General features: G+C 48.8%; 2 protein-coding genes across 2 annotated transcripts; both read left to right on the forward strand.

The window, feature by feature from the left end:
* Positions 1–388: 388 nt before the first annotated feature.
* On the forward strand, positions 389–10297 carry LOC147354331 (myeloid cell surface antigen CD33-like). The gene is made up of 7 exons (XM_086353939.1): positions 389–491; positions 556–936; positions 1142–1420; positions 1661–1705; positions 3334–3430; positions 5067–5148; positions 9807–10297. The coding sequence occupies exons 1-7, from the start codon at positions 455–457 to the stop codon at positions 9975–9977; spliced, it is 1092 nt and encodes a 363-aa protein (XP_086210065.1). The 5' UTR covers positions 389–454; the 3' UTR covers positions 9978–10297.
* A 4655-nt stretch (positions 10298–14952) lies between these two features.
* LOC147354332 (sialic acid-binding Ig-like lectin 13) lies at positions 14953–22999 on the forward strand. The gene is given in 8 exon segments (XM_086353850.1): positions 14953–15474; positions 15664–15942; positions 16131–16178; positions 16673–16930; positions 17015–17299; positions 17577–17664; positions 18302–18383; positions 21018–22999. Coding segments are annotated over 8 exon segments (1689 nt in total). The 5' UTR covers positions 14953–15008; the 3' UTR covers positions 21201–22999.
* Positions 23000–23590: the final 591 nt, after the last annotated feature.

Raw genomic sequence — 23590 nt, forward strand, 5'->3', positions numbered from 1 at the left:
CCCACAGACGGTAAAGAGCCCTGCATCTAGCAGGAGTGACCACCTGAGGGTCTCCGTGAGGCTGTGACTCTCCAGGTCAAGAGTGGAGTTGAGCAGTGCCCTGGTGTAGACAGCGGAGCTCGGATGGGAGAACCTTAGGAGGCCACCTGAGTCCCAGCCCTCGGTGTCTTCACAGGTCCAAGCTCTGGTGCTGGAGGGACTAGCCCCAGATGGGGGTCAGGACAGGGGTCCCCTGCTTGTCTGTTCCTCTCTGGGCAGGTCTCCGGGGTCTCTGGACCCAGGGGTGTCCTGTCTGCTGTGTGTGGAGGGGGAGGAGCTCCGGCTCTGAAGTTCCTCTTCTGTGAACAGTTTCTTGCTCCTCCCCAGCTTCCCATGGGTCTCCCCGCAGCCATACCTCCCTCTCCCTTCCCTTCTCTTTTCACACAAGGACGCCCAGACACCCTCCGGCTCAGACATGCTGCCGCTGCTGCTGCTGCCACCTCTGTGGGCGGGTGAGTGGACGGCGGGGCAGGGGTGGGTGGGGCTCGGGCTCGGCTAATCCTCGGTTCCCCGCAGGGTCCCTGGCTCAGGATCGGGATTACTGGCTGAAAGCACCGCGGTCCGTGTCGGTGCAGGAGGGCTTGTGTGTCCGCGTGCCCTGCTCCGTCAACTATCCCAGGGGCTTCCCCAGTGTTTCTACCCCTGTTCATGGCTTCTGGTTCCGGGAAGGGGCCGAAATATTCGTGGATGCCCCCGTGGCCACAAACAAATTAGATCGTGAAGTTCAGGAGGAGACCCAGGGCCGATTCCACCTCCTCGGGGACCCCAGGGACAACAACTGCTCCCTGGAGATCAGAGACGCCAGGAAGAGTGACAGAGGTTCCTACTTTTTTCGTGTGGAAAGAGGAAGGATGAAATGGAGTTACGTGTCTGAACAGCTCTTCTTGAATGTGACAGGTAAGCAGTGGATCTAGGAGAGGCCACAGTGGGGGTCATGGAGGTCCCAGGGCAGGGCTGGGGTGGGGACCCCTCCTGGGAGGGGCTGAGGGTAAAGCAGGTGGGGGCTCAGAGGTAGGGGCTGCACTGAAGCCTGAAGATTCTCTGGGGGGGCCACACCTCAGAGCCTCCTCCCGATCCCCCGTCTCCCCTCTGCTCTCACCAGCCCTCACCCACCAGCCCCATGTCCTCAGCCTGGGGGCCCTGGAGCCCGGCCGCCCCGGGAACCTGACCTGCTCTGTGCCCTGGGCCTGTGAGCCGGCCATGCCCCTCATCTTCTCCTGGACGTCAGCTGCCCCCAGCTCCCTGGGCCCCAGGACCCCCTTCTCGTCGGTGCTCACCCTCACCCCACGGCCCCAGGACCAGGGCACCAGGCTCACCTGTCAGGTGAAGTTCCCCACAAGCGGGGCGATGGTGGAGCGGACCATCCTGCTCAATGTCACCTGTGAGTGAGGGGTGAGGACGCCTGGGGGGCCTGAGGGTGTGTGGGCAGGTGCTGGGGATGCGAGGTACTCTTGTCCTGGAGGCCCGGCTGAGGAGGGGGCTAGAGGGACATAAGGCCTGTCCCACCTGGATTTTTGTGGCTTCTGGGTTTGTGTGTGGGGGGAGGGGATGTCTACACTTGCCTCACTCCATTCCCCCCCACCCCCCCACTGAGGAGGGAAATGCTCTCTTCCGGTCCTAGATGCTTCACGGAACCCAGGCAATATCTGCACAGGGGATGGCACAGGTAGGAAGGAGCCCCGCCCTCCCCCTCCCCCGTGGGGCATTGACTGGAGTGGGGTCTCTGCCAGCTTGGCTCAGAGCTGTACTTTCAAATGATGTACCCACATTCAAATCATGGGGCTTGAGCGGGGTCCTACATTGAGACAGATGCCCCCATTAGGTCTCGTCCCCAGTATCCTCCAATTCTGGTCTTGCCAAGTGACCCACATCCTCCTCCCCGCCCATTCTAAACATGTTCTTTGCCCTTCACCAATCACTGAAGTCCTTGGCTGGCATTTTTAAAAATTAGACTTTATTTTGAGGAACAGATTGAGACTAAACATGCTCTTTATCCTTCACCAATCACTGAAGTCCTAGGTGAGCTTTTTTTTTTTTATGAATTAGAATTTATTTTGAGGAACACATTGAGGTTCACAGCAGAACTGATCAGAAGATAAAGAGACTTCCCCTGCCCTTCCTGCACTTTCTTACACACACACAGCCTCTCCCTCACCAACATCCCCCCGCTCCTAGGGTACATGTTGCAGTGAACTTCCACGGACACATCCTTTTCAACCAAAGTCCGTGATTGATGTTAGAGTTCACTCTTGGCATTGCATGTTTCATGTGTGCGTGTGTGCTCAGTCACGTCTAGCACTTTGCCACCCCCTGGACTGTAGCTGCCCAGGCCCTTCTGGCCATAGAATTTTCCAGGCGAGGATACTGGAGTGGGTTGCCATTTCCTACTCCAGGGGCTCTTCCTGATCCAGGGATGGGACCTGCGTCTGTTCTGTCTTCTGCATGGATAGTCTGATTCTTTACCATTGTACCACCTGGGGTACATTTCATGGGTTTGGACAAAGATGTAATGACACGTATCCACCATTAGAGTGTCACTCAGAGTGGTTTCATTGCCCCCCAGTGTCACTTGGGGCCATGTTTTGACTGTCAGCACCACCCCCCACCCCAGCCCTCACGGTGACCCCTCTCTGGAGCCCAGCGCTCTCCTCGTTGCTCTAGTCCCATGGGTCATGACAACTGGACAGTGAGCCCCATCAGCAATCTCGCAGCAGTGCCCATCCAATCATTGACACGTAATGTCCACATGTACCTCATCTTGAGTGTTGGGGTCCCAGGAGGCTTGGCCAGGCAGGGCCAGGAACACCGTCTGGATCTGATATGAAGGTCTGAGAAGGTTCCTTCTTCCACGTATTTCTGGAGGCTCAAAACACCACCGTGAGCTCTGAGTGACAGTGTCAACAGAGGCCGAGAGAGCAGATTTAGACACCCTCCCTGGAAGGAAGGAGGGGCAAGGCCTTTCAGCATCCCCCAAAGACTCGCTGTCTGTCTGTCTGGAATGTCGACAGGGCTCAGAGCCTCATGGCTCTGCTGTGGCCGGGTCTGGGGTCTGTTACATAGAGACCCTGGATGGAGAAGTAGTTGACTCCAAGGAGAGCTGAAGTTTGTTGGAAGAGTGTGGGCTGGAGAGGCAAATGCCGCTTAGACTGTGCCCTTCTGCAAAAGGCTGAGGTTCTGAGAGGGGAGGGGGAACCCAGCGGCTGGACCCTGCATGTGAGGGGCAGGATACCCCTCTGCATGCTGAGGAGAGGAGTCAAGGTTGGAATTCTCTCCAAGTGTCTCTCTCGTCTGCAGGGGAATCAGGGACAGGGGCAGGAGTGACTGAGGGGGCCATCGCGGGAGCTGGCGTCACCATGCTGCTTGTTCTCTGCTTCGGCCTCATCTTCTTCGTGTGAGCTGGGCTGGGTGTGGGCCAGTGGAGGAGAAGAGGGGCCTGGAGGGATTTCGAGGACCCAGAGCATGGGCGGGGTTGCAGGGGTAATGAGAATCCAGCTAGTAGCCACCTAGCCAGGCGTGACAGTGCTCGCAGCCCTGATCCTAGAGATTCAGGACCTGGTGGGGTGGGGGGGGGGGTGGGGGCCTTGATACAGTTTTGTGATAAAGGCTCCTGGACTTACTCTACCCTTTTAAAATTTTTATTGGAGTATAGTTGGTTTATAGTGTTGTGTTAATTTCAGGTATACATCAAAGTGAATCATTATGCATATACCTATATCCACTCTTTTTTAGATCCTTTTCCCTTATAAGTCATTACAGAGTATTGAGCACAGGTCCCTGTGCTGTACAGCAGGTTCTTATTACTTAACTATTTTATGCATCTTGCTCGTGCTCAGTCTCTAAGTCATATCCGACTCCTTGGGGCCCCATGGACTGTAGCCCACCAGGCTCCTCTGTCCATGGGATTCTCCAGGCAAGAACACTGGAGTGGGTTACCATTTCCTTCTCCAGGGAATCTTCCCAACCCAAGGATTGAAGCTGCATCTCCTTCATTGGCAGGCAGATTCTTTACCACTGAGCCACCAGGGAAGCCCATTAATGCATAGTAGTGTGTATATGTCAATCCCAATCTCACAACCTATCCCTCCCCCTGTTTTCTGCCCTGGTAGCCATTAGTTTGCTTTCTACATCTGTGACTTTATTTCTGTTTTGTGAATAAGTCCATCTGTACCTTTTTTTTTTTTTTTTTAGATTTCACATTTAAGTGATATCATATGATATTTATCTTTCTCTGTCTGACTTCAGGCTTCCCTAGTGGCTCAGATGGTAAATAATCTGCCTACAATGCAGGAGACCTGGATTTGATCCTTGGGTCAGGGAAATCCACTGGAGAAGGAAATGGCAACCCACTCCAATATCCTTTCCTGGAGAACTCCATGGACAGAGGAGTCTAATGATTTACAATCCAAGGGGCTGCAAAAAGTTAGACATGAATGAGCAACCGATAATTGTCTGACTTACTTCACTTAGTGTGATAATCTCTAGGTCCATCCATGCTGCTGCAAAATGGCATTTCATTCTTTTTTATGGCCAGTAATATTCCAGTGTAGGGCTTCCCAGGTGGTGCTACTGGTAAAGAACCCACTTTCCAATGCAGAAGACATAAGATACATGGATTCAGTCCCTGGGTCTGAGGGAAGATCCCCTGGAGGAGGGCACGGCAACCCACTCCAGTATTCTTGCCTGGAGAATCCTATGGAAGCAGAGCCAGGCGGGCTACAGTCCATAGGGTCACAAACAGTTGGACACGACTGAAGTGACTTAGCATGCATGCATGCAATATTCCATAGTATACAAGTACCACATCTTCTTTATCCATTCCTCTGTCAAGGCACATTTAAGTTGCTTCCATGCCCTGGCTATTTTAAATAATGCTTCAATGAACATTGGGGTGCATGCATCTTTTTGAATTATGGTTTTCTTTGGATATATTGGTCTTTGGATATATTGGCCCTACACTTGACCTGCATTAAGCACTCACTCCAGCCTCAAAAGAGTGACCCTGTGTCACAAACCCTCTCTCTCATCAGAGTGAAGATCTACAGGAAGAAGGTAGCCAAGACCGCAGTGGACATGGAGGACATCTACTCTGCTGCAGAGCCAGCTTCCCTGGTGAGTGACATGGGGACCCTGGCAATGCAGCCTGCCCTGTGTATCCCCCCAGTGCGTGGGGTGGCCCATGGCCATGCTCCTTTCAGCATGTCCAGAAATGAGCTCTTTCTCTTCCCCTTCTTGCTTGTTTGAAAATGTAGGATTCATTATTATTCAAATATGTGAGGCAGACAAATCAGGAGATGATTGCCATGGAAAAGACAGTTATTATAGTTCCTAAGAGGAGGGTTCATGCCACACCACACAATCACACCATTGTTTTATTGTTTGAGGGACAGGTCATGGGCTTCTTTTGCATGGTTTTGTTGCTAAGCAAGCCTGCTTGGTTTGTGGTTAAGCAGGAGAAGGGAATGGCAATCCACTTCAGTATTCTTGCCTTGAGAACCCCATGAACAGCATGAAAAGGCAAAAAGATAGGACACTGAAAGATGAACTCCCCAGGTCAGTGGATGCCCAATATGCTACTGGAAATCAGTGGAAAACTAACTCCAGAAAGAATGAAGAGACGGAGCCAAAGCAAAAACAATTCCCAGTTGTGGATGTGACTGCTGATGGAAGCAAGGTCTGATACTGTAAAGAGCAATATTGCATAGGAACCTGGAATGTGAGGTCCATGAATCAAGGCAAATTGGAAGTGGTCTAACAGGAGCTGGCAAGAGTGAACATGGACATTTTAGGAATCAGTGAACTAAAATGCACTGGAATGGGTGAATTTAACTTGGATGACCACTATATATCTACTACTGTGGGCAAGAATCCCTTAGAAGAAATGGAGTAGCCATCATAGTCAACAAAAGAGTCTGAAATGAAGTACTTGGATGCAATCTCAAAAACTGCAGAGACAGAATGATCTCTGTTCATTTCCAAGGCAAACCATTCAATATCACAGTAATCCAAGCCTATGCCCCAACCAGTAATGTTGAAGAAGCTGAAGTTGAACGGTTCTATGAAGACCTACAAGACCTTATAGAACTAACACCCAAAAAAGATGTCCTTTTCATTATAGGGGACTGGAATGCAAAAGTAGGAAGACAAGAAATACCTGGAGTAACAGGCAAATTTGGCCTTGGAGTACAGAATGAAGCAGGGCAAAGGCTAATAGAGTTTTGCCAAGAGAATGCATTGGTTATAGCAAACACCCTCTTCCAGCAACACAAGAGAAGACTCTACACATGGACATCACCAGATGGTCAATACCAAAATCAGACTGATTATGTTCTTTGCAGCCAAAAACGGAGAAGTTCTATACAGTCAGCAAAAACAAGACGGGTAGCTGACTGTGGCACAGGCCATGAACACCTTATTGCCAAATTCAGACTTAAATTGAAGAAAGTAAGGAAAACCACTAGACCATTCAGGTATGACCTAAATCAAATCCCTTACGATTATACAGTGGAAGTGACAAATAGATTCAAGGGATTAGATTTGATAGAGTGCCTGAAGAACTATGGACGGAGGTTCCTAACATTGTACAGAAGGCAGGGATCAACACCATCCCCAAGGAAAAGAAATGCAAAAAGGCAAATGGTTGTCTGAGGAGACTTTACAAGTAGCTGTGAATTGAAGAGAAGTTAAAGGCAATGGAGAAAAGGAAACATATACCCATTTGAATGCAGAGTTCCAAAGAATAGCAAGGAGAGATAAGAAAACCTTCCTCAGTGATCAGTGCAAAGAAATAGAGGAAAGCAATAGAATGGGAAAGTCTAAAGATCTCTTCAAGAAAATTATGAGATACCAAGGGAACATTTCTTTTTTTTTTTTTTTTTTGTAATGATTTTGTTTTTTTAATTTTTTTTTATTTAATATATGAAAAATATACATGTGTTCCCCATCCTGGACCCTCCTCCCTCCTCCCTCCCCATACCATCCCTCTGGGTCGTCCCAGTGCACCAGCCCCAAGCATCCAGCATCGTGCATTGAACCTGGACTGGCATCTCGTTTCATACATGACATTTCACATGTTTCAATGCCATTCTCCCAAATCTTCCCACCCTCTCCCTCTCCCTCTCCCACAGAGTCCATAAGACTGTTCTATACATCAGTGTCTCTTTTGCTGTCTCGTATACAGGGTTATCGTTACCATCTTTCTAAATTCCATATATATGCGTTAGTATACTGTATTGGTGTTTTTCCTTCTGGCTTACTTCACTCTGTATAATAGGCTCCAGTTTCATCCACCTCATTAGAACTGATTCAAATGTATTCTTTTTAATGGCTGAGTAATACTCCATTGTGTATATGTACCACAGCTTTCTTATCCATTCATCTGCTGATGGACATCTAGGTTGCTTCCATGTCCTGGCTATTATAAACAGTGCTGCGATGAACATTGGGGTACACGTGTCTCTTTCCCTTCTGGTTTCCTCAGTGTGTATGCCCAGCAGTGGGATTGCTGGATCATAAGGCAGTTCTATTTCCAGTTTTTTAAGGAATCTCCACACTGTTCTCCATAGTGGCTGTACTAGTTTGCATTCCCACCAACAGTGTAAGAGGGTCCAAGGGAACATTTCATGCAAAGATGGGCACAATAAAGGACAGAAATGGTACAGACCTAACAGAAGCAGAAGATATTAAGAAGAGGTGGCAAGAATACACAGAAGAACTGTACAAAAAAGATCTTCACAACCAACATAATCATGATGATGTGATCACCAACCTAGAGCCAGACATCCTGGAATGTGAAGTCAAGTGGGCCTTAGGAAGCATCACTACGGACAAAGCTAGTGGAGGTGATGGAATTCCAGTTGAGCTATTTCAAATCTTAAAAGATGATGCTGTGAAAGTGCTACACTCAATATGCCAGCAAATTTGGAAAACTTAGCAGTGGCCACAGAACTGGAAAAGGTCAGTTTTCATTCCAATCTCAAAGAAAGACAATTCCAAAGAATGTTCAAACTACTGCACAATTGCACTCATCTCACACACTAGCAAAGTAATGCTCAAAATTCTCCAAGCCAGGCCTCAACAGTATGTGAACCGTGAACTTCAGATGTTCAAGGTGGATTTAGAAAAGGCAGAGGAACCAGAGATCAAATTGCCAACATCCGTTGGATCATTGAAAAAGCAAGAGAGTTCCAGAAAAACACCTATTTCTGCTTTATTGACTATGCCAAAGCCTTTGACTGTGTGGACCACAACAAACTGTGGAAAATTCTTAAAAAGATGGGAATACCAGACCTGCCTCTTGAGAAATCTGTATGCAGGTCAGGAAGCAACAGTTAGAACTAGACATGGAACAAATAGACTGGTTCCAAGTAGGAAAAGGAGTACGTCAAGGCTGTATATTGTCACCCTGCTTATTTAACTTATATGCAGAGTACATCATGAGAAACACTGGGTTGGATGATGCACAAGCTGGAATCAAGATTGCCGGGAGAAATATCAATAACCTCAGATATGCAGATGACACCACTCTTATGGCAGAAAATGAAGAAGAACTAAAGAGCCTCTTGATGAAAGTGAAAGAGGAGAGTAAAAAAGTTGGCTTAAAGCTCAACATTCAGAAAACGAAGATCATGGCATCTGGTCCCATCACTTCATGGCAAATAGATGGGGAAACAGTGGAAACAGTGTCAGACTTTATTTTGGGGGCTCCAAAATCACTGCAGATGGTGACTGCAGCCGTGAAATTAAAAGACGCTTGCTCCTTGGAAGAAAAGTTATGACCAACCTAGACAGCATATTAAAAAGCAGAGACTTTACTTTGCCAGCAAAGGTCCATCTAGTCAAAGCTATGGTTTTTCCAATAGTCATGTATGGATGTGAGAGTTGGACTATAAAGAAAGCTGAGTGCCGAAGAATTGATGCTTTTGAACTGTGGTGTTGGAGAAGACTCTTGAGAGTCCCTTGAACTGCAAGGAGATCCAACCAGTCCATCCTAAAGGAAATCAGTCCTGAATATTCATTGGAAGGACTGATGCTGAAGCTGAAACTCCAATACTTTGGCCACCTTATGGGAAGAACTGACTCATTTGAAAAGTCCTTGATGCTGGGAAAGATAGAAGGCAGGAGGAGAAGGGGACAACAGAGGATGAGATGGTTGGATGACTCAATGGACGTGAATTTAAGTAAACTCCGAGAGTTGGTGATGGACAGGGAGGCCTGTTAGGTGTGCTTCAGTCCATGGGGTTGCAGAGTCGGACATGACTGACTGAACCAAACTGAAATCTGTTTTCTAGAGTAATCATTAACTTACAGGGGTCTCCCATATTTTTCTACTTACAATCCTCTAGTGGGATTAACTGTTTAATCACCTGTTCTGTCCTTCATTCTGTCCCTATCATTGGGAAGTAGCTACCTTCTTTGAGAGTTTCCCTGTTGTTACATAATAATATTTTCCACATAGGGCTTCCCAGGTGGCTCAGTGGTAAAGAATCTGCCTACAGTGCTGGAGAGGCAGATGTGGATTCAATCCCTGAGCCAGTAACATAATATTATTTTCTACATAGGTCTATGTGAGTGTTCTGTAGAGTTGGAAAACAATCTGTAGCCTTATATCTGTTGGATGATTGCATAAACAGAACCTTGAGAAATGTTTAATAACAGAATGGAAGAATGAATAAATGCTTGTCCCAGAGTCAAATTCACTTCATGGGCCCTCTCTGCCTTCCTATCCCCAAACTACCTTTATGTGACCCCTTTCTTTGCTCTCTGCACAGGATCACCAGCAGGAGTCCAAGTCAGAGGAATCTTCTGACCCCACAAATTATGCAGGGACCACCCCCTCTTTGGAGTTGGAGCAGGAGTTGCATTATTCCTCCATCATCTTCCGTGGGGAGAAGCCTCAGGAGAGCCCTCACTCAGAATACGCAGAGATCAGGATCAAGTGAGGCACCGAAGGCAGTCTGAGCCTCAGCGTCAGGACGTCGCTTCCTGTGGGAAGGAGGACCCACAGGCTGATTCTTGGAGACCTAACATCCCCATCAGCAGTGGGTTCATGAACTACTGCCTGCAAGTTTCCTGCTGTATGTCTTAGGCTTTGCAATCACAGAGACCTGGGATCACATCCATGCTCTTTCATTTATTAAGAAAGTAGCATCTTGTGACCCACCTACCCTGACCCCCATCCACCATGCTTTGGTGAAACAAACATGAGAAGTCCAGCCCACAGGGCTGTTGTAAGGATTAAATGGAAGTATGAAATATGCAACAGAAGTCTTGATACATTGTGACTTTTGGCTGAAAACACACACACACACACAAAAACACACACAACCTGAAAGTTGTGAGTTATGCTTTATTTGGGGATCTTACCTAGGACTATAGCTTGGGAGACAGCCTTTCAGATAGCTCTGAGGAACTGCTCTGTAGAGGTAGGGAGGAGCCAGGATATATAGGCAAACGTTTTTGCTGAAAACAAATGTGTAACTGAACATCAAAAATATCACTGCTAATCACAAAAATCAGATACCTCAATGTAATGATTTTAGTGCTTTTCTATGTATGGGAGGATGCAAAAGTCTGAGTCCATTGGAAATTATTCCTTAGATATGCATTTTAATAATCTAGGGCAAGTACTGTGTTTTTCTCCATCCTGAGTTCTCCTCAGGGCACAGCAGCAGGGCAGGCTTCTGTGGCTGATGGCTTGATGGTGGGCAACATTATTATTTTGTCTGCACATTTCACCCCGAGCTGGGTCGGTCCTGTCCCTGGGTACCACATTGGTTACATTTGTCAGCCTCTCTCTTACTCAAAACTCTCCCTTGGATCCCTTACCTGACTTGACCTCCAGCATCATCTCTCTCCATTCCTGAATTTTCCTTTTCCATCCTCTCTACCTCCTACTACTCCTGCTATAGGCAAAATCAAATAATGCCATTTAGAGAATTTCCTAAAGCTTAGAGCTGACCATAACCAAAACACTGTTCTCTCTCCTTAATCCAACAGAAGAATTTGCAAGCTTCTCAACCTGATATTCCAGGTCAGCAGTCAGGAGACTTTTTGGTAAAGAGACAAATAGTCAGTATTTAGGCTTTTCAAGCTGTATGGTTCCTGTTGCATTTCCCAGCTTCTGCCCTCTGTTCACAACTATAAATCCCCCAAATGGTGCAAGAGACAACCAAGGAGAATTCTGGAAGGTGGTAAGAAGAAGGCAAGTGGGCTTCAGTTCAATTCAGTCGCTCAGTCATGTCTGACTCTTTGTGATCCCATGGTCTGCAGCATGCCAGGCTTCCCTATCCATCACCAACTCCAGGCGCTTGCTCAAACTCATGTCCATCTAGTTGTTGATGCCATTCAACCATCTCACCCTCTGTCATCCCCTTCTCCTCCTGGCTTCAATCTTTCCCAGCATCAGAGTCTTTTCCAGTGAGTCAGCTCTTCGCATCAGGTAGCCAAAGTATTGGAGCTTCAGCTTCAGCATCAGTCCTTCCAATGAATATTCAGGACTGATTTCTTTTAGGTTTGACTAGTTGGATCTCCTTGCAGTTCAAGGGACTCTCAAGAGTCTTCTCCAACACCACAGTTCAAAAGCATCAATTCTTCAGCACTCAGCTTTCTTTAGTAAATATTTAGGCTTTTCAAGCTGTATGGTTCCTGTTGCCTTTCCCAGCTTTTGCCCTCTGTTCACAACTATAAACCCTAAGAATGATGCAAGAGACAACCAAGGAGAATTCTAGAAGGTGATAAGAAGAAGGCAAGTGGGCTTAGGACCCCAGGAATGGAGGAACAATACAGAGTCAGGGCATCTCAGCCCCTACAACACAACCCACTCAGACCCACCATCTCTCGAACCTGACTGAGAGACAGTCAGGGGTCTTCACCATATTGTCAGGGATGCACACACCCCTCCCATCCTCCAGGTACATCCTCTCTCCCTCCTCCTAGGGGCTCCCACAGCCCGGTCCTCCCGGTTGGATCAGCCCTGGCCACGCCTGACCCTGCAGCCCCTCCCCCACCCAGCTGGTGCTTCCCCAGTGTCAGCCCCACCCCCACCCCACCCCCAGGACACTCTGCTGGACAGATGGCTGCAGGGGCAGCAACTGGCTCAACCATCAGAGGGACAACCCGAGCAGAGGCCAGGTCAGCACCGCCTGGTGAAGTAAGAGCCCGCTGGGATCAGAGCCAGGGCAAAGAGGAGAAGCAGAGGTTTCCTGGGGTTGCCACACCGTTCCTTCCCTTTTCCCCTCCCAGCCTCAGAGGGCTCCCATCCTGCCGGCTGACCCCTGGCCACTGTGTACACTGAGCACTCCATGGGTTGATTCTTCCTGGAGACCTCGTGGGTTCACTCACTATGGCTGCTTCAAGGAAGTTCCACCAGCTGGCAGGTTTGAACAGCAGAAATTCATTTGCTTATGAACCTGGAGGCTGGAAGTCTGAGATCAAGGTGTCCACGGGGTTGGGTCCTTATTTTTTCTTCATTTTTACATTAAAAAAAATTAACTTATTTTCAACTGCGCTGGGTCTTTGTTGCTGCCCATCTCGGTTTTCTCTAGTTGCAGCGGGTGGGGCCTACTGTTCACTGCAGTGCACAGGCTTCTCTTGTTGAGGGGCACGGGCTCAAGGCCCACGGGCTTTGGTAGCTGCAGCTCCCGGGCTCTAGAGCTCAGATTCAGTAGTTGTGGCGCATGGACTTAGTTGCTTGCAGCATGCGGGATCTTCCCGAACCAGGGATTGAACCCGTGTCCCCTGCGTTGGCAAGTGGATTCTTAACCACTGGACCATCAGGGAAGTCCTTAAGTTTTAAAACAATTTTTGATTAATATATAGTTGCTTTACAATGTTGTATTAATCACTGCTGTACAGCAAAGTGATTCAGTTATACATATGTACACAGTCTTCTGTGGCCTCTCTTCTTGGCTTGTAGACAGTTGTCTTCTCTCCGTGTCTCCACGTGGTAGCTTCTCAGTGTGTGTCTGTGTCCTAACCGCTTCTACTTACATGGACATGGGCCCTATGAGGGCCAACCTCAATGACCTCATTTTACCTTAATTACCTCACACGTACAGTTGTGAGAGCTGGACTGAGTGCCAAAGAATTGATGCCTTTGCATTGTGGTGCTGGAGAAGACTGCTGAAAGTCCTTTGGATAGCAAAAAGATCAAACCAGTCTATCTTAAGGAAAATCAACCCTGAACACTCATTGGAAGGACTGATGCTGAAGCTGAAGCTCCAGTATTTTGGTCATCTGATTCGAACATTGGAAAAGTCCCTGATGCTGGGAAATATTGAGGGCAGAAAGAGAAGAGGGTGTTAGAGGATGAGAGGGTTGAATGGTATTGCCAATGCAATGGGCATGAACTCAGGCAAACTTTGGGAGGTGGTGAAGGACAGAGAGGCCTGGCCTGCTGCAGTCCATGGGGTTGCAAAAGGTCGGACACGACTGGGCGACTAAATGACAACACAACCTCTTTAAAGGCCCTGTCTCCAAATGCAATCACATTTAGAGGCACTAGGGGTTAGGACTTGCAGATATAAATTTTTTGGGGGTGGGTAATAGAATTCAGCCCCAACACCCCATGAACAACAGGGATGCAATTCTGCACAGAATGATTAAGCCACTTCCCAAGGTGGCACAGCATGCATTAGGGAGCAAGGCTCGGCCCAGAGCCATCTGACTGCAGAGTCTGTGCCCTGGATCCCCTCTTCGGAGGCCTCAGATGAGGCTTTGGTATCTATCAAAGATACCACTGACCACCAGGAGCTTCTCGCTGAAGGAGGGACTCAGAGGAATGGGCAGGGCCAGACATGTGACCTGCAAGACGGCCACACCAGAGACTGTAGAAAATGCCCAGGACAAGGGTTGAACATTATTATTCCTACATGTACAGATGAAAACGAGAAGGCAATGGCACCCCACTCCAGTACTCCTGCCTGGAAAATCCCATGGATGGAGGAGCCTGGTGGGCTGCAGTCCATGGGGTCGCTAAGAGTCGGACGTGACTGAGCAACTTCATGTTCACTTTTCACTTTCATGCACTGGAGAAAGAAATGGCAACCCACTCCAGTGTTCTTGCCTGGAGAATCCCAGAGACGAGGGTCCCTGGTGGGCTGCCATCTATGGGGTTGCACAGAGTCGGACACGACTGAAGTGACTTAGCAGCAGCAGCAGCAGCAGCACAGATGAAAAAGCTGAGGCTTGGAGGGGAAGAAGAGCAGGTCCACCTGCCCCCAAAGGCTGTCATCTTGCTCTCAGTGCCCGGCTCCCAGGCCTGGCGTGCGCAGTCAACACCAGGGGGGCCAGGGCAGGCTGCTGTTACTAGATCAAGAAACCCCATGCTCCCCTGGGATCATGTTCTCATAGCACCTTCATTCTGGTCCCACCCACTCTGGCCATTTACACCCGGGAACTCACCTTCTAACTGCACAGAGCAATCGAGTTTTTCCTCTAAACTCCGAGCTGGCCACTCCCAGCTCACTGTATCAACGGGACCTGGGGTGTCAGAGAAGTTCTCCAGGATGACACAAAGTCTGTCCCATTCTTCCTGGGGCTCCAGTTCCGAAAACAGAGATGCACATGTGTGCCGTTGTCATATCATCTCAGTAACTAATCACCACCTCCTTCATCCGGGGGGGTGGGTACCCATCCCCATCTTTCATGCCTAGAGCTTCCCCGGCTGCCCTTCCTGCCTCCCACACCTGGCGGGGACTTACCGGCCTGATTTCCAGCTGTGGACAGAGGTGCAGAGGGGTCAGGTGGAGGACAGGGAGCCGGGAGCCTCCCCTGGGCAGTGCTCGCTGCTTGTGACCCTCAGCGGGGCCTCATCTAGACGGTTCCTCTTCAGGATTCATGTGGCTCTGGCAGCCTGTGGATGCTGAGTTCTTCTTTTGTGGTCTGTCACTTTCTGACCTCAGCCCTGGGCTTCCTGTTGGGGCTTGCTCTCAATCCTGTGACACCAAGGCTCCAAGAGTGTCACCCCAAAGATGCTGCTGCTGCCACTGCTGCTGTCGCTGCTGTGGGTAGGTGAGTGGGGCTGGGGCTCGACTAATCCTCATTTCCCCGCGGGGTCCCTGGCTCAGGATCTGAGATACCAGCTGGACGTGCCGCGGTCCGTGTCAGTGCAGGAGGGCCTGTGTGTCCACGTGGCCTGCTCTGTCTACTATCCCTGGGAAGGCTGGAAAGACTCTGACCCAGCTCACAGCTACTGGTTCCGGGAAAGGACAGATTCCCCTGGAGATCCCGCAGTGGCCACAAACAACCCAGAGCGTGAGGTGCTCAGTGAGACCCAGGGCCGATTCCTCCTCGTTGGAGACCCCTGGACCAAAGACTGCTCCCTGGACATCAGAGACGCCCAGAGGACGGATACGGGGACATACATCTTTAGGGTGGAGAGAGGGCCTACTGTGAGATATAGTTATAAATGGCATCCGCTTTCAGTCCGTGTGATGGGTAAGGATGGGGCCAAGTGGAGGGCATACATACAGGGGTCCTGAGGGTCCCCAGAGCAGGGTGGGAAGGGAACCCTGTCTTCTCATCCTGGGGGGGGACCCAGGGGTACAGGATGCTGGGGAACAACTGCTCTGAGGGGCACACAGGGGTCCCCCCTCCAGTCCTGGGTCCGTGTCTCCGCCTCTCCAGCTCTGACAGACACACCTGACATCCACGTCCAGGGGACCCTAGCATCCGGCCGCCCCACCAACCTCACCTGTGCGGTGCCATGGGCCTGTGAGAGGGGGACGCCCCCCACCTTCTCCTGGACCGGTGTCGCCCTCACCTCCCCAAACCCCGAGAGTCCCCACTCCTCAGTGCTCACCCTCACCCCGAGTCCCCAGGACCACGGCACCAACCTCACGTGTCGTGTGACCTTCCCCGGAGCTGGTGTGAGCACAGAGGCGACCATCAGGCTCAATGTGTCCTGTGAGTGGGGGTGGAGGGGCAAGAGGCTGGGTCCCCAACGGTGTTGGGGAGAGGGAGGCAGGGCCTGGGCTGCTGGAACTGGGGAGGATGGATGAGGATACCCCACTCCACTTGCTTCCCACTTCTGATGTTTCTGGGAGGCCTATGTTCCTGCCCCTGAAAAGGGACAGTTATGTCTGTCTGTCCAGATGCACCCCAGGAGCTGACCATCAGAGTGTACCAGAAAGAAGGCACAGGTATACGTCAAAACCTCTCTTCTTGGGGCAGTGACGGAAATGGGGTCTGTCTCTGACCTTCCGAGCTGATCTGGGGTTCAGGACTCAGATGGACGGTGTGGGAACAGCAGGGGTGGGAAGCCCCCCACACTGGCTTGTGGGCTTACAAACCAGCCTCCCCCTTCCGCTGACCCTGTTCTCATGGATGTCGCCTGGCCTCTTCCTTGCCAAATGGATGTAACTGTCCCCACTGCCTGGGTTCTATCTTCCTCCCAAATCCTGCCTTCTCTCTCCTTAGGGGTTGGCTCTCACTGGTTGGCAAGAGCCAGTTGTGCAACTGTGTCCATCTTTTCCCACTTCTGGGTTCAGTGGCTTCAAATGAGGCATTTGAAATTGGCCACGATGGGAGTTTTTACGCAGAGGAAATCGACAATGCTCCGAACCAGGACAATATGAGCCACTAAGCAATGGAAGAGATAGGCAGAGTGAGGCTAGCTTTCTCTCTGTCTTGCCAGGACCTGAAACTCTGGGCAAAAGCCAGTCTCTTTCAGTCCAGGAGGGCCAGTCCCTGCGCCTGGACTGTGTTCCTGACAGCAACCCTCCTGCCATGATCAGCTGGACCTGAGAGAGCCTGACCCTGAGCCCCTCGAATTCCTCGAACCCTGGGGTCCTCGAGCTGCCCCGGGTGGAACTGAGGGACCAGGGGTTATATGTCTGCCAAGCTCAGCATCCACTGGGCTCCGAGAAAGCGTTTCTGAACCTCGTTGTGAGAAGTGAGATGGAACACACCCGGGGGAAGGAGGCCGGGGTTCCAGGGAGGGGAAAGCTCCCCTGATCCCTCCCGTATCTCCCCACAGCTCCCCCGCAGCTGCTGGGCCCCTCCTGCTCCCAGGAGGACGAGGGTCTGAGCTGCAGCTGCTCCACGAGAGCCTGGCCGGCCCCCTCCCTGCACTGGCGGCTGGGCGAGGGGCTGCTGGCGGGGAACTTCAGTAACGCCTCCTTTGAGATTGCCTCCAGCTCCGCCGGGCCCTGGGCTAATAGCTCCCTGAGCCTCCGAGAGGGGCTCAGCTCCGGCCTCAGACTCAGCTGTGAGGCCCAGAACGCCCATGGGAAACAGATCGTGAAGATCCTGCTGCTGCCAGGTCTGGGGAAAGGGGAAGTCGCGCATCTGGGTCCTAGAAAACGTGGAGAGGAAGAGAAATGGGCATGATTCTGGGCTAAAGGGGACTAGCATTCAAGGTCCTCTGTGGTACCAGGGGAGGGGGGCACAGGAGGATGCAGTTGTATCAAGGATGGTGGACACAGCACCGAGTCCTGGGGAAAAGTGGGCACACTCGTGGGTCATGGATATGAGAAGGCTGGGGGCTCAGGTGCCCGCTTGAAGGGGGCTGGAAGTCACCCCAGGTCTCATATCTGCAGGGAAACCAGGACCCAGGACTGGCGTGGTTCAGGGGGCCATCGGAGGAGCCGGTGTCACAGCCCTGCTTGCTCTCTGTCTCATCTTTGTGTGAGTGGGGGCCTCAGCTGGGGACCACTATGAGGGTGGGTGCAATGGGAGGAGAACGGGGGCGAAGACTCAAAGAATCTTCAAAACTCAAAGCTCAGGACTTCCCTGGTGGTCCAGTGGTTAAGAATCCGCCTGCCAGTGCAGGGGACATGGGTTCGATACCTGGTCCGGGAAGATCCCACATGGGCGTGGGACAACTAAGCCTGTGTGCCACAACTACTGAAGCTTGCTCGCCTAGACCCCGTGCTCTTCGACTAGAGAAGGCACTGCAGTAAGAAGTCCACGCAGGGCACCTAGAGAGTAGCCCCCACTGGCCCCAACTAGAGAAAGCCACTAGGCAGCAAGGAAGACCACCACAGCCAAAAATAAACTAATTGTTTTTTTAAAAAAACACTTAAAGCCCAGAGTTGAGGGCACTGGTGGACTGATGACGCTGAAAAGGAGGTGGCTCGCTGAAGTGGCATCAAGAATGCAGCCTCCTGACATCTTGGCCCAGTGTGGACCCTGGCACTGGCCGTGCGGGAGGAGGGCGCTTGCTTCCTGGTCACGGTCTCTGCAGCTGGACACCGGCCTGCGTTCAGGAAGTCCCTCTGGACTCCCTAGAGGAGCCCTCTTAAAGGCCTTGGTCTCTTTTCAGGGTGAAGATCTACAGGAAGAAGTCGGTGGAGAGAGCGTCGAGCCAAGATGGCGACTGCCCAGCGTCGCGTCCCGCGTCCCGGGTGAGTGACGTGGGCGGCTTGCCGTCCAGTGTCCCCACCGGACCCCTCTGCCTACACAGGGGCCGCGGCAGCCTACTTAGCACCTAAGAAAAACGTGATCTCCCCCACCCCGCCCCCGCCTCCAAGTTTGCTTTTCCTCTCGAGTTTCTTGTTGCACTCAAATCACCCTCTCGTCTTTCTGCACTCGCCGGAGCCTAGAATTCACCGAGTCCTGTCCATCTTCCGTTTAGCAAAGTTCTTCTCCTTTTGGCCCCTTTCCTGCTGAGCCCTCACTCTCTTCTGGGTCAGTGGCTCTCTCTCTCCTCCCCCACTAAGCTCTCAGCAAGAAGTTCCCCAAACAGCTTTTCTTTACAGTCACCCTGTGCTTGCCGCCCCCCCGCCGAGTATAAATCCAACAGAAATAGGATGTGAGCCATGAGTACAACTTAAAACCTAGCCATGTTTAAAAAAAAAAAAAAAGGAGAAAGGAACGTGAGATCGGTTTTTATATAATATTTTATTTAACCGAATGTAGCCAAAGTATCATCTCAAACATCATGTCATCAATAGTGAACATAAATGCACAAATTATTAATAGGTATTTTCTTTCTCTTTCTTTCTCTTCTCTCTTCCTTCCTTCCTTTTTCTTTCTTTGTTTCTCTTTGTCTCTTCCTTTCCTTCCTTCCCCTTTCTTTCCGTATCTCTTTCTCCCTTCCTTCTTTCCTTCCTCTGTTCCCCTCCCTTTCTTTCTCTCTCTTTTTCTTTTTTAATACAAAAACTTTGACCTCCAGTATTCATTTTTGACTGATTCACTACATTTCTTGGGTTCAAGAGCCACGCATGGCTAGGGGCTCCTGTATTGGACAGCACAGGCCTAAGGAATCAAGCCCAGATTCTTCAGTCTGGTATTCTATAATCTGTCCCCTGCCAAGTTCTCCCGCCAGCATCCTGTCCCTCCCCACAAATGAGCTTATTGTATTCTATGATATTATGATCTATAAAAAGAAATATATATTTGATCTTTATCCCCTATTCCTGACACAGAGCTCCTAGAACACTTGAAGTGATGGGAGTGTTAAAGGGGTCTCTTGTTATTTTCATGGGGTGACTTTTGGAAAGTACCTAAGGATAGGGCCTGGTTGTCAGGAGAACCAAGCAGAGGGGACTGGAACCTTCAGTCCCACCCCCCTGACCTCCAGGGATGGGAGAGGCGCTGGAGGATTTCATTCGCCAAAGGCCAGTGGTTTAGTCAATCATGTCTGTGGTGTGAAGCCTCCCTAAAACCCTCAAAGGATGGGGTTTAGAGAGCTTTCAGGTTGGTAAACAAGTGGAGATTTGAGCAGGACAAAGCAATTGGAGAAGGCATGGAAACTGTGTCCTTTCCCTATATCTTGCCCTCAGCATCTCTTCCATCTGGCTGTTTCTAAGTTAATATTGTCCAGTCGCTCAGTCGTGTTCAACTCTTTGGACCCCGTGGACGGCAGCACGCCAGGCTTCCCTGTCCTTCACTATCTCCCTGAGTTTGCTCAAACTCATGTCCATTGAGTCAATGATGCCATCCAACCATCTCACCCTCTGTTGCCCGCTTCTCCTCCTGCCCTCAATCCTTCCCAGCATTGGGTTCTAAATAAGTTCATTTGTATCATTTTTTTAGATTTCACATATAAGCGATATCATGTAATTGTCTGTCTTTGTTCGACTTACTTCACTTAGTATGATAACCTCTAGATCCATCCATGTTGCCACAAATAGCTTTATTTCATTCTTTTTTTAAAATAATGTATTTTGTTGAAGTATAGTTGATTTACAATGCTATGTTAATTTCTGCTGTACAGCAAAGTGATTCAGTTATGTATATATATATGAATATATATACATTCTTTATCCCATTATTTCTTCCCATTATGGTTTATCAAGGTAATTGAAAATAGTTCTCTGTAGGACCTTGTTGTTTATCCATCCTATATATAATAGTTTGCCTCCGCTGATCCCAAATTCCCAATCCATCCCTCCCTCACCCCACCCCACTCCTTGGCAATCATAAATCTGTTCTCTATGTCTGTGAGTCTGTTTCTGTTTTATTTCATTCTTTTTTAAGTGTCATGCCAATTGATGTCATTCAAATATTCCCCTGCCCTACACCAGGCAGACTGTCGTCACACTTCCCTATAATAACCACAGGCCTGTTCCCCCAACACCGTGAGCTCCTGGAGGGCAGTGCAGGTCTCCTGCAGACCTCTGTGACTCTCGCCCACAGCACCCTGCTTCTGTCCATCAAAACACAATTTGCAATTTGATAAGTTTTGAGTGTGTGACAAGTTCATACTGTCTCCTTGTCCTGATAGACAGTGCAAGGTCAGGGACCTTGTCTGTGGAAGAATCACTTCACTTTGCTCCCTCTATTTTCCTATCTGTAAAATGGTGATAACATTTATATCACCCATGGAGGGAGGTTGTAAGGATTCAGTGAGATGAGTAATAAGAAGAACAGACCATTCTGATTAAAGGTATGGATGAATGAAGGAGTGACTGAATGAGTGAATCCTCAGGAAATGGGTGTGAAAATGGATAAGTGAATAAATACCCTCCTCAAGCTCTGGGTTCCCTTCTCCAGACCTCAAAGGCCAGCTCAAGTCGTTCTCTCTTCCCACTCAGGGTCACTTCAACGAATCCTGGTCAGACAGCCCCTCTGACTACCAGACCCCAGCTTCAGCTGCTTCCACCTCAGAGAAGGAACAAGAACTCTATTATGCAAACCTCAGTTTCCACAGACCGAGGACCCACAACTTTCAGGTCTGGGACACCACCGAGTACTCAGAGATCAAGACTGGGAAGTGATAGGACCCTGTCTCCACCCCCAGAAAATGCACCTCTGAGGGACGTGTGTGTCAGATACTGATTCTTGAAGACTTGGCTGCCTGCTGAGCCAAAGCCTGTAAGTGAGAAGGTGAGGTTCCTTGGAGTGGCTGAAGGTCACAGTTAGAGAGTCCTGGGTTCAAATCCAGGCTTGGGTAATGCTAAGGGTGTTATGTCAAGCAAGTCAAAGGAGTTTACCTCTCTGTGCCTCAGTTTCCTCCTCTGTAAAGTGAGGATAATATTCCTCAGTTCAGTTCAGTTCAGTCACTTAGACGTGTCTGGTTCTTTTTAACCCCATGGACTGCAGCACGCCAGGCTTCCCTCACCATCACCAACTCTCGGAGTTTACTCAAACTCATGTCCATTGAGTCGGTGATGCCATCCAAGCATCTCATCCTCTGTTGTCCCCTTCTCCTCCCACCTTCAGTCATTCCCAGCATCAGGGTCTTTTCCAGTGAGTCAGTTCTTCGCATCAGGTGGCCAAAGTATTGGAGTTTCACCTTCAACATCAGTCCTTCCAATGAATACTCAGGACTGATTTCCTTTAGGATGGACTGGTTGGATCTCCTTGCAGTCCAAGGGCCTCGCAAGAGTCTTCTCCAACACCACAGTTCAAAAGCATCAATTCTTCAGTGCTCAGCTTTCTTCATGGGAGCATGCACTGTGGAACATGACTGACGTGACTTAACGCACACACACGTGCACTGTGGGTGTTGTTAACCATGTTTGTGATATGTTACCTCAGAATGGAGGGAGATGTCAGCTTTTGATTCTACCACATACTTCTATTTTGCCTGACTAGTTTTTGACTATTCTTAACAACATATATTATTTTAGTTTTTTGTTTTTCTTTTCTGGTGGGGTGTGACATGTATTATTTTTTTTTAAGTAAATCTAAATGTAATTCTCTGGGTGGAGAAGATACTTCCCAATACATGTATCTAACAAAGGACACCCAGAGAATATAAAGAATATGTATTTTAAAATAATTAAAAAATTAAACAATAAATTTTTAAAAATGTAAAGGAATATATAAAGAGCTTCCACAAATCAATAAGAAAAAGACAAGCAAATAGAAAGGCAAGATAGTCAAATGGCCAACAAGCATACAGAAATGTATTCAACTTTTGTAGCTGCCGAGGAAATACAAATGAAAATTGCAGTGGTATGCCAGTTGCATAGTGACATTGGCTAAGATAATAAAAATAATATCAAGGAAATTGAGTGTTGAGGATATTACATGAAGTGAAATAAGCCAGTTGTACAGAAAGACAAATAGTGCGTGATTCCAGCTATAGGAAGTATTCAAAGAAATTAAACTGTGAAACAGAAGGTAGAGGGGTCCCCGGGGGATACTCAGAGGTTGGGGAGATAGGAAGTTACTATTCAATAGGTGTAGAGTTTCATTTTTGCAAGATGAAAACATTCTTAGAGATTTGATGGCCAACAAGATGCATATAATAAACACTACTGTATCATGCGCTTATAAACGGTTAAGATGGTAAATTTTATATCTTTTTTTTTAACCACAGTTTTTAAAGAAAAGCATTATAAAGTAGATACCAGGGGCTGGGGACTGGAGGAGTCAGTGGACAGTTAATGTTTAATGGATACAGAATTTCAGTTTCAGATGATGAAAAAGTTCTAGAAATGGATGATGCTGATGGTTACACAACTTGAACATGTTTAACACCATTTAATTGCACACTTGAAAATAGTTACATTGGTAAATTTTATATCATGGGTACTTCATCCAATAAAAAATGCTTTCTTAAAGAATATCCAGTGTTGGGACTTCCCTGGTGGTCCAGTGTTTAAAACTTTGTTTCCCATACAGGGGGCACAGTTTCGATCCTAGTTGGGGAACTAAGATTCCACATGTCTCAAGGCATGGCCAAAAAATAAATAGCATTTCAAAGAAAAAAAGAATATCAAGTGTTGGTGATGATGTGGAGCAATTGGAACTCTTCCAAAGTGCTGGTAGGAGTGAGAATAGGTACAACCAACTTTGGAAAATGCCTGTCACTCTAACACTGAGCACACGAGACAACCATTCAACTCCCAGGTATGCATTCAACAGAAGCGTGTATGCATGTTCACCAAATGTATCCAAAGTTTTCACAACAGTGCATGTTGTAATGGCTGAAAAAACGGAACCTGCCCAAATGCCCATCAACAGTAAGACAGTTGACAGACAACGAGGTTCCTCTGGATAGCACAGGGCACTGTATTCAGTGTCCTGGGGTGAGTCCTTATGGAAAAGAATGTAAAAAAGAATGTACAGAGATGTATAACCGAGTCACTTTACCATAGCAGAAATGATCACAACATTGTAAATCAATTGTATTTCGAAAAAAGAAAAAACAGTAAGA

This window comes from Bos grunniens, chromosome 18 (assembly GCF_055505025.1).
Source record: "Bos grunniens cultivar Pamir isolate PY7600 chromosome 18, Bosgru_T2T1.0, whole genome shotgun sequence".
NCBI classification, from domain to species: Eukaryota; Metazoa; Chordata; class Mammalia; order Artiodactyla; family Bovidae; genus Bos; species Bos grunniens.